The sequence below is a fragment of the Micropterus dolomieu genome, linkage group LG04 (genome assembly GCF_021292245.1).
Source record: "Micropterus dolomieu isolate WLL.071019.BEF.003 ecotype Adirondacks linkage group LG04, ASM2129224v1, whole genome shotgun sequence".
NCBI lineage: Eukaryota > Metazoa > Chordata > Actinopteri > Centrarchiformes > Centrarchidae > Micropterus > Micropterus dolomieu.
The window spans coordinates 18,013,881-18,022,728 of NC_060153.1; the positions used below are offsets into that span (position 1 = coordinate 18,013,881).

At 42.5% G+C, this 8,848-nt stretch overlaps 1 protein-coding gene across 3 annotated transcripts; it reads right to left on the reverse strand.

The window, feature by feature from the left end:
- Positions 1 to 4,048: 4,048 nt before the first annotated feature.
- lg04h19orf67 (linkage group 04 C19orf67 homolog) lies at positions 4,049 to 8,368 on the reverse strand. Of its 3 annotated transcripts, none has more exons than XM_046046540.1 (8): positions 8,274 to 8,368; positions 7,801 to 7,978; positions 7,329 to 7,527; positions 7,103 to 7,247; positions 6,632 to 6,741; positions 5,488 to 5,703; positions 5,209 to 5,361; positions 4,049 to 5,048 (listed from the first exon to the last, which is right to left on the reverse strand). In XM_046046540.1, exons 2-8 carry the CDS (start codon positions 7,937 to 7,939, stop codon positions 4,922 to 4,924), a joined length of 1,089 nt encoding a protein of 362 aa, XP_045902496.1. In that variant the 5' UTR covers positions 7,940 to 7,978; positions 8,274 to 8,368; the 3' UTR covers positions 4,049 to 4,921. The 3 variants fall into 3 exon arrangements, with proteins under 3 accessions (XP_045902496.1, XP_045902497.1, XP_045902495.1); XM_046046541.1 differs by having other exon boundaries at positions 7,801 to 7,918; positions 8,274 to 8,331; XM_046046539.1 differs by lacking the exon at positions 8,274 to 8,368 and having other exon boundaries at positions 7,801 to 8,267.
- Positions 8,369 to 8,848: the final 480 nt, after the last annotated feature.

Here is an 8,848-nt window from a genome sequence, read left to right on the forward strand (position 1 = left end):
CTTTCCTTTTTTTGCACCCAAAAAAATCTCTTCTGGGTGAATTTAGATCAGATGACATGTAGGAATAAAAATCACATTAAATATACACAGTTGCTCTCTGCACAAATTTCCCTACCTTTGCCCCAGCCACCACCCCCAGCCACCTCACCTTGGGTCACTATTTTCTGGTGTTATAAAAATACTGAGGCTACCCTTCTGATTACTTTGCAGACTGTATCTGTCACTGCTGCTCTGCGTTTCACAATGTCAGGCTGTCACTTGTTCAAAATTTTTTTTTTTTAGTCTTCTAGGCAACTGGCAGACCCATAGGGCTTTGCTTCACAATGCTTATGCTATTCCTTCAGCAAGTATGAGCCTCTGATGGCCACCCCTTTCTTTCTACACCCTTCTGCTTGTACTCACACTGCACTGCTGTCACTGTCCTGCTGCCTGTGATCTGTTTTGATAACCTCACGCTACTGTAATCTTCCTTGCTGCTACTTCTCACACACAGGCTTCACTGCACTACCGCACCCTCACCGCCGCGATCACTCAGCAAACACCAGAACCTACTGTGACATCGTCAAACCTCACGGCGCTGCGGTCACCCCACCGAAGCTGACCTGTGCTGACCTCCCGCCCAGGAGCCTTGGGCAGCAGGCGCTGAGCCCCCAGCTTCGCCGGCTTGAGCAACACCAGAGACAGCTGCTGGAGTTGCAGCAACGCAGGGAGCAACAGAGCAGGCCGCTGGAGGAGGCGGAGCAGGAGAGGAAGACGAGGGAGGAAGAGGAGCAGAGGAAGAAGAAGGAGGAAGCAGAGGAAGAAATTAAGAGGAATAAAGAGAAGGTGGAGAGGAAAGTGCGAAAGCAGGAAGAGGAGTGTAAGCAGAGGAGAGACCTTGAACTGCAGCTGCAGCAGCAAGAGCAGGAAATGAAGCAAAGACAGCAGATCCTGCAGTGGCAACAAGAGCTGCAACAGTCTAATAAAGGTCAGACAGCGCTGCTGTCCCCTTCCTCTGGCCTCTGCACCATCTACGAAGGCCTGGAGAATAGTGATGAAGAGGAGGCTGACGGTAAAGAAGAGGGAATAAAGGAGCTCATCTCCACTAAAAAAGAGCCTAGACAAGAGACGACAAATCAAGGGAACGACGACTACTGTGACAGGGTGACATCAGATGAAGACAAACATCGAGACTCTTCACAGTCCACTGAGACCCCTCCTCCTCTCCCAGACTCCCCTCGGACACCCAGCAACCCCTCCCAGGACGGAGACGACTCTTCCCCTTGCGCTCCCGAGTCTCCAGAACGGCCTCTGCCCCTGGACCTGGACTGGGGGAAGAAAGTGGACATAGTCCAGCAGCTGATCAATCAGACCTTGCTGCTGAACAGGGATGGCTGCTCCTCCTTGCTGCTGCTGCCAGGGGGTTCAGGAGGCACACTGAGCCCCCTGGAGAGCAGCCTGTGGCCCAGCCTGCTGGCCCCACTCACCCCTCCCTCTGCCACAGTCACCTCTGTCAGCAGTTTCTCCCCAGAGGCCACAGGAAGCTCCCCACAGGGAGAGTGGACAGTGGTAGAGCTGGAGACTCATCACTGAGGGGTGGGGGTGTGTGCATGATTCAAGTTGCACACTTTAAACAAAATCTGCAGTACTGTTGAACATTAACACTCATACAGGGAAGATGACACAAATGCTGTCTATTTATACACACAGGAATTCAAGACTGGAGGCACACAACAAATTTACAGATGTGTGCAGAGGAGCCCACTATTTTCTTCTGGAGACTAGCTGGACAGACTGTTCATTTGGGCTGGGTGACATTTAAAAATTGCAATAATCAGAAGTATTCTTTGATATTAATATACATATATCTGTTAAAGAAGATCACTTAGTTGATGTCCATCACATTGTACTTAAAGGTAAAGTGTGTTGTTTTTTTTTTTAAACGGTCATTCTCAAGTATTTCAGATAAACAACCAGAGAGAAAGCTTTAATTGCTTTGTAGAGTTAGACGATGACGCATCGTCTGGTCGATAAATTATATTGATATGCAGCCCAGCCCTGTAGGTAGACCCATAAACGTAGATCAGTGGTCCCCATCCAACAAGGGCTCACAAGATAAATCTGAAGGGTCACAAGATGACTCGTAAAATAGAAGAGCAGAAAACCACTGACTTCTTTTACACTACTGACTGACTTTACCTAGGAGGGTTTTAAAAAGTATTCAAATGCAGCAATAATTACTCTACAGTTGATCTGGTCACAACCGGCAGGCAGATGCAACCTTTGACGATGAGGCACAAACGGTTTGTTTTAAGGAGTCATAAAGTCAAAATGTTGGAACGCTGATCTAGATTAACTTGAGAGAGACTGGGGATTTCTAAGTGTACTGTTAAAAACAAGCTCCTACAACACAGACCAATGCTTGGTGGCGCTACAGTTAGTTTACAAGCATATACACTGTTTATTGGGGGGTGCGGGGGGCAGAAAGAAATCTTGCCCTGAACGAAGACTCTCAGGTAGAGCTTTCCTGAGAACTACTGATAAATTTTGTACATACAAAGGAGTGGATCAAGGTCACTGAAGCGGGTCACATTTGAATGAGCATTGGGATTTTAGAGTCCCTAGTTCTCCCTTATACATCCCTCTCTACTTTAGTTTAATTTGGATTTCCCATAATATTAAAATATTAAATTTAATGCAACCTCAATACATTCTGAACACCAGGTGAAATGCTTCAAGCCAAATCTCTGTGCTGTGGGTGGACACACATTCCCCCCCATTTATTATAAAATGAGAATACACTGGAGATATCTTCCACTGAACAGTGATAAAATAACACTCCAAGATTTCTTCAATTGCACTTAATCAAATCCCTGAAGTCTTTTTTTTTTTAATTTGTATTAGTTCAGATATTGATATTTAGAGGCGTATAGAGACACTGGCTGGTTTAGTTAAGTCCTCTTTTACAACTTACTTTGGTGTCATTTATTTGCAAACTCAGACAAATGTATTGATTAGAGTTGAGGATCATCACATGAGCTCAAGCATCACTACATGATCTCAGTCTGAGCCATTTGGATCTTACAGTTCCTTACCAAAGGTCAGTACGACGGGTAAACATTTCACTAATGTGCACAGACCTGTCTCGACAGATTAACTTAATTGGTGATTATGAGAAGTACTGCTGAAGATGCCATTTATGTTCATGTTAACTTTTTCCCATGTGTGAAGTCTTCCCTAGGTTCTCATGCTTGCATTTTGGATGTTATTCCAGTCACAAGCTATAGACAGATTTTACATAAGACAACGACTCACTCTGGGTTTTAAACCGATACTGCTGTGAGGGTCAGGAGTCACTTTATTGTGTGATCTGAGGAAGATTATTAAGGGGGGGGGGGGGCTGGGAGGGTCCAATATCAGGTTATTCTGAGTACGAACTATTATTGTTGAAAGTGTGTGTGTGTGTGTGTGTGTGTGTGTGTGTGTGTCTCTCTCTCGGTGGTTGTAAATGTTTTATATCTGTGCTGTGTGGTGTCAGTCTGTTGTCTGGATCGTGTGTGTGTGTATGTGTGTTTAGTCAATGTTTACGACGGTTATGTTGATCTTCACCATCACAGGTTTTAAGATACAATAGAAGTTTTGACAACATTCATTCCCACTCAAGCAGTTTGAATAATGCTTTTGTTATTTAATCAGTTAAATACAATAGAGGTATAACTTTCCGTATGTTGATCCGAGGAAAGAAAATTCCTTTTATCATCGCTCGCTAATTTGTGCACTCTCTTATCAAAGCCTATGTGTAGCAGCTGAAAAGCAAGCAGGCGTTGTGTATGTTTGCATTCCCGTACCTCCAGGCGGGACAAATTACGCTCACTACATTTTTTTTTTTTTTTTTTTCTTTTGACAAAGCTGGACTTTTTAAACGTGCTTTCTTAAACATGTCTGTTTTCGTAAGCACATGTATGTATATTGTTTTAAAAAGACTGTTCACTTTTCTTTTTTTAGATTTAGAACTACAGTAGCCCTTTAAGAGTCCTATATAGATTTTTATTGAATAGAAAATGAAGGATGTCTGTAAACGGTAGATTTTATTCTTTGTAAGTCATTTGCCGCCTTATTGGTTATGTCCAGTCAACAGAACTGAATGGTAAGGTCAAACTGAACACAGGATTGAACTAAGAGTGAAGAAATTATTTGTTACTTAGACTCGAGGTGAAGTCTCACGTTTTGGATATTGAAAATGAAGTGGGGCCTATGTAAATTAATTTAAATGGCTTGATGAACCTGTTGAAGTAAATGGGCACTCGAACTTATGAAGCCCTAATCATGGCAGCTTTGTTTTAAAATGTAAAGTTGCCCTTGTTTGTTTGGACTTTCTGAAAAAGACTGAAATCTGTGACTGTGTAATTATTTCAGTACAATGTTGTGTAAATAAAATGTTTTTAAGTAACTCTCCTGGACTTTTTTTACAGCACAGCAACAAAAAGCTTCTTTTTTTTTTTTTAACAATTTTTACAAACTTAAAACCTTTGACACCTTAGAACCGTAAAACCCAGAACAAAATAACATGCAACAAACATCAGCATTCAACAGACTCATCATAGTATACAGCATAAGACAATAAAACTTTTTTTTTTTTAAAACAATACTGGTCAGAGCACGTTATGAAAACAAGCCAAAAGCCCGTCACTCCGGCTGAAAGTGTCACATTTTACAGTGTAGTGATGCAATGGGTCTGCTCTGACGTCAAGACGCACATGAAACCGGATGTTCAACGTTGAATCTCACAAGCTCAATGTATTCGCTAAACAACTAGCTGGAGGATTTATCTGCACCGTCCTGAGAGATCTCAACTAGTCCGGTCTCTTCCTATCGACCATAAAGAATAAGTGTATCGCAGAGACAGAGGTCGTATGTGCACATACTCCTCCCTGCAGGGCCGTCACACTGTTGTCTGGTGTGACAACAGCAGCTCCTGCAGGACGTCTGTAGCACTGCAGATGGACGGCTCATCGCTGCCCAGAAACAACAGCCTGTGATAATTGGCCTGAGGAACCTCGCACATGATCCTGCAACACACAGGAACATGTACAACCTAAGACCACTGCTGCTCTAGTTATCAGACATACTGTGATAGTGATGGCCTGTCTGTTACTTTTAACACTAGATAAATCTCTTAAAGTATAAGCATGGACAGAAAAACGCATGAAGAAATGTAAATCAGTATACCAGTCATAGATGTCCTCTGTGTCGGGGTCAGGGTTCACCTGCACCCACTGCCCGATGGACCACATCCTCAACACGTCGGCGTGGGAGACACCTTTGCTATCCCTGTTGGCGTCTGTGTGTGTGTTGGGAATATCCTCGTAGCACAGGAAGTAACTGAATGAGATGGTGGGAATACGATTAACCACACTGGTGTGTATTAGCAACAAAATGGGTTTGTCGTATCAAAAATGTAGAAAGAGAGAGTACAAAAAGAGGGTGGAGAATGTCATCTAGACTCACTACTCTGTGTCGCCAACTACCTCCCTCTTCTCATTCTCTCCACCCAGCTCTTCATCTGTCTGCTGACGCTCATCTCGGAGTCTCTCCACGTTCCAGCGCATACGTTTGTAAAGGCCGGTGTCAACCCGGGCCAGGTACGGCGTCAGCTTACAGTAGAGGAACGTGGTCATCCTCAGGCAACCAAGCTGACTCTGACCAATGCAGAAGTGAGACACACTGGGAATGCAAATGGGAGAGTCAGACAGCAAGACAATATGAAAATGGTTTGTAATAGCAGCACAGCATTCAGCCGCTAGAAGAAGAAAATGCAATAGAAGAATAAAAATTAACAAAAAATACCAATATAAATGGTAGAAACAACATATGTTGCCAACAACATCAAGCCACCTGTACGAGTCAACAGCAGGGAATGGGACGTAATGATTTAATTTATTGTATTTATAATGTGGGAACTGCAAAGCCTTAAAGTGAGTACAGGCTTATGCAATTACACTAGGTGTTACTGGACAGAGCATTTAGTTGGGTATAGAAGTTTTGCTATCCTAGCTTAGCACAAGCTCAAACTACAAGAGAATTAAAGCATTTCAAGGATCATCTATCAGCACAGAGGTTCAGACGTTCACCCAGCCAGGATCAGCTGTTTCAGCCAACACTTCCACAGCCTCTACAGCATGAAGCCCGACACGTGTTCCCTCTTAGACAATCTTCTTTTCCCTGATACATTAAAGGTTTTACTGTAACCATAGTAAGAACTGAAATTAGTATTAGTATATTAGTATTAGTATATTATAATTAACAGCTGTGCTGTGACGTATCTAGGGAACAATGAGGAAGCTATACAAGGCAGAGACAGATAGCTGCCAAAAGGTATAACAACAAACTGTCATGAAGTTGATCCTCCGTGAAAAGAGGAATGGTTCAGGAAATGTTCTCAATGGAGAAATTGACCCATGTTTTGGGAGTTAAATGAAAGATCTTTTGACAGAAAATAGAAAGTGGCTCATTTACATGAAACCAAACGCTGCATGAGTTAATTAACCATTTAAATATGGAATCATTCAATGGATATATGTACGTCTGACTGCACCATGAAGACTTTTTGTTCTGTTATGTTGTGTATTAGTAAAAAAGTTTGTGTGTGTACCTGTTAGGCTCGGCCTCGTCCAAACAGAGGAGACTGTAGCTGGCGTACGTCAACACCAGCTGCTCCAACCTGTTACACAGCTGCTGAGAGAAGTCCAACAGCTGCACACGCTACACAAAGAGTAGACATTTGGAGTTAGCTTGTAGCTGCTACATTAATGCTTTCATTCAGTGAACACAGTAGCCCCCCCTCATTTTGTTCCAAGTGCATCTGGAACAGATCTTAATGATTCTGAACTACAACAAACCATATCGGACAAATTCACCAACCAACTGTTCGTTGCTTATTTCCCAGTCATCAGAGTGTGAATGGGTGGATGCGACATGTAGTGTAAAGTTATTTTCAGTAGAAAGTACTTATGAAATCTGACCAAATAAAACCAAAACAAATGTCAGCATGGTTACATACCAGTGAGAAAGTATGTCTTTCACTAAGTTGGGTGAACCAGCCCTTTAAAAAAAATCCCTTTACCCTTGTGTAGATGTCAGAGGGTAGAGAGATATGTTGGCACATGGTGCTCCTAGTTGTGGATTCCAGGTGGTTAAAGTAAGGCTGACAGGTGTACAAGAAACTTGGCACTTCAGCAGCCAGACCCTCACTCTCTAGGTGACCCTGTCTGCAAAAACACACAATAAAATCATAAAATAGCAGAAATACCCAGATAACATTGGTGCATTATGAATAGCCAGGACCCTACCCACTGACAAGGCAGTCCTGTAAGTCATCTGCCTTTCTCATGAGGAACTGGAGCTGCAGTTGCATGGACTGGAGGCTCCTCTCCATACACCTGACCTCCACACAGCTGCAGGCCTCACACTCACAGCCGCAGGCCGCACGATCACCACAGGGTGGCGTCAGAGCAACGTCAACCAACGACGACAGCGGCTCCTCTGCCTCTGAAACACAAATTAATGTCCGCCATAGTTACAGAAAGACATTTATCTTTAGACTCCCCTATTCCCATTTGAAAATACAAAGAAGGGACAAATTAATTTAAAGCGGCGCTGTATGGATCGTGGTGGTTTGAGCAAATGCTGTACAATCAAACGTGGGCTCACTAACGGCCAATCAGTGGTAACTCACAAGTTATTGAGTAATGTAAGGTAAAAATGCATGTTTTCACAGCATGCTGGGGACATTATAAGTTATTATATAAGTTATTTGGCCACCTTCTCCGGTGTTTTGAGAACTCTCCATGCAGTCGGGCTCCTCGCCGCTGAAGTCCTCCTGCAGGCCCCCCAACCCATGTTGTTCTGCTGGTGAGTTGGACATGAGCTGGACCTCAACCTGAAGTTCAACATCTGTCATACTTTCTGCTGTAGATACGTTGGTATTTATTGGTGAAATCTGGTGAAAGTAAAACTGTCATAGAGCTGTCATACACTGCATGGGTTGTCAGTTATTTGTCAACTGTTAGCTAAGTGAACTCCTTTCACTGATAATGACAGCGAGCTAATGTTAGATAACTCACGATATGCTAGCAACACAGCCAAGTTTTAGCAAGTATGTTAACAACCTTAAATAAGGGCTGCCTGGCGTTACTAGTCAGCTAACTGTGCACTTGACCAAATAAGTCCACAAGATAATTAAATATCGGATATTAATTTTAACTTTTTAACAGATGAGCTAACTTTTACCATACCTACGTTAGCTAGCGGTTAAGCTAGCGTGTTAAGCTAACGGCTCCCGTCTTTTAACGGGCAACGGTCCTGGCAGGGTGTGAAAGGTCAAAGGTCACTGTGTCTCAGCGAGAAACCACAAAACAAAATTAAAAGCTTTATTTTTATTAGTAATTTTTGTTTTGGTTTGGGGTCTTCAGTACAAAAAATATAAAAACAAGCATATGGAAGTATTGCTTTTTTTATTAGAGTCAAAACAATTAGCTAGTTGATTATAGCTAGCTAACATCAGAACATCAGATTTTGCATCTACAGAAACAGACCAACATTTATTCATTTTAAGATAGCCATTATTGTTGACGTTTGATTAGCCAAATGTATTGAGCAACATGTAAATGTTTTATTACTTGTTAATACATTTCAAACTTTAGCATAAGTCACTCTTTGACATGCATGACATGACACATTTTGTTAAAGTTTTTAGTAACCAATAAAGATAATATTTCACATTGACATCTTCAGAAAACTAGAAAGAACTTTGTTTGCATGACAAAGAAGATGACAATGTCCACCTAATTCTGTCAGTCTACCCTGTCAC

Coding starts and splice junctions, on each gene's coding strand:
- lg04h19orf67 (XM_046046540.1), bottom strand. CDS start 7,939: ATGACAGATGTTGAACTTCAGGTTGAGGTCCAGCTCATGTCCAACTCA. Junction 6,742..7,102: donor CCTCTGACATCTACACAAGG/GTAAAGGGATTT, acceptor CTCTTTGTGTAG/CGTGTGCAGCTGTTGGACTT. Junction 5,362..5,487: donor GTAGTTGGCGACACAGAGTA/GTGAGTCTAGAT, acceptor CATCTCATTCAG/TTACTTCCTGTGCTACGAGG.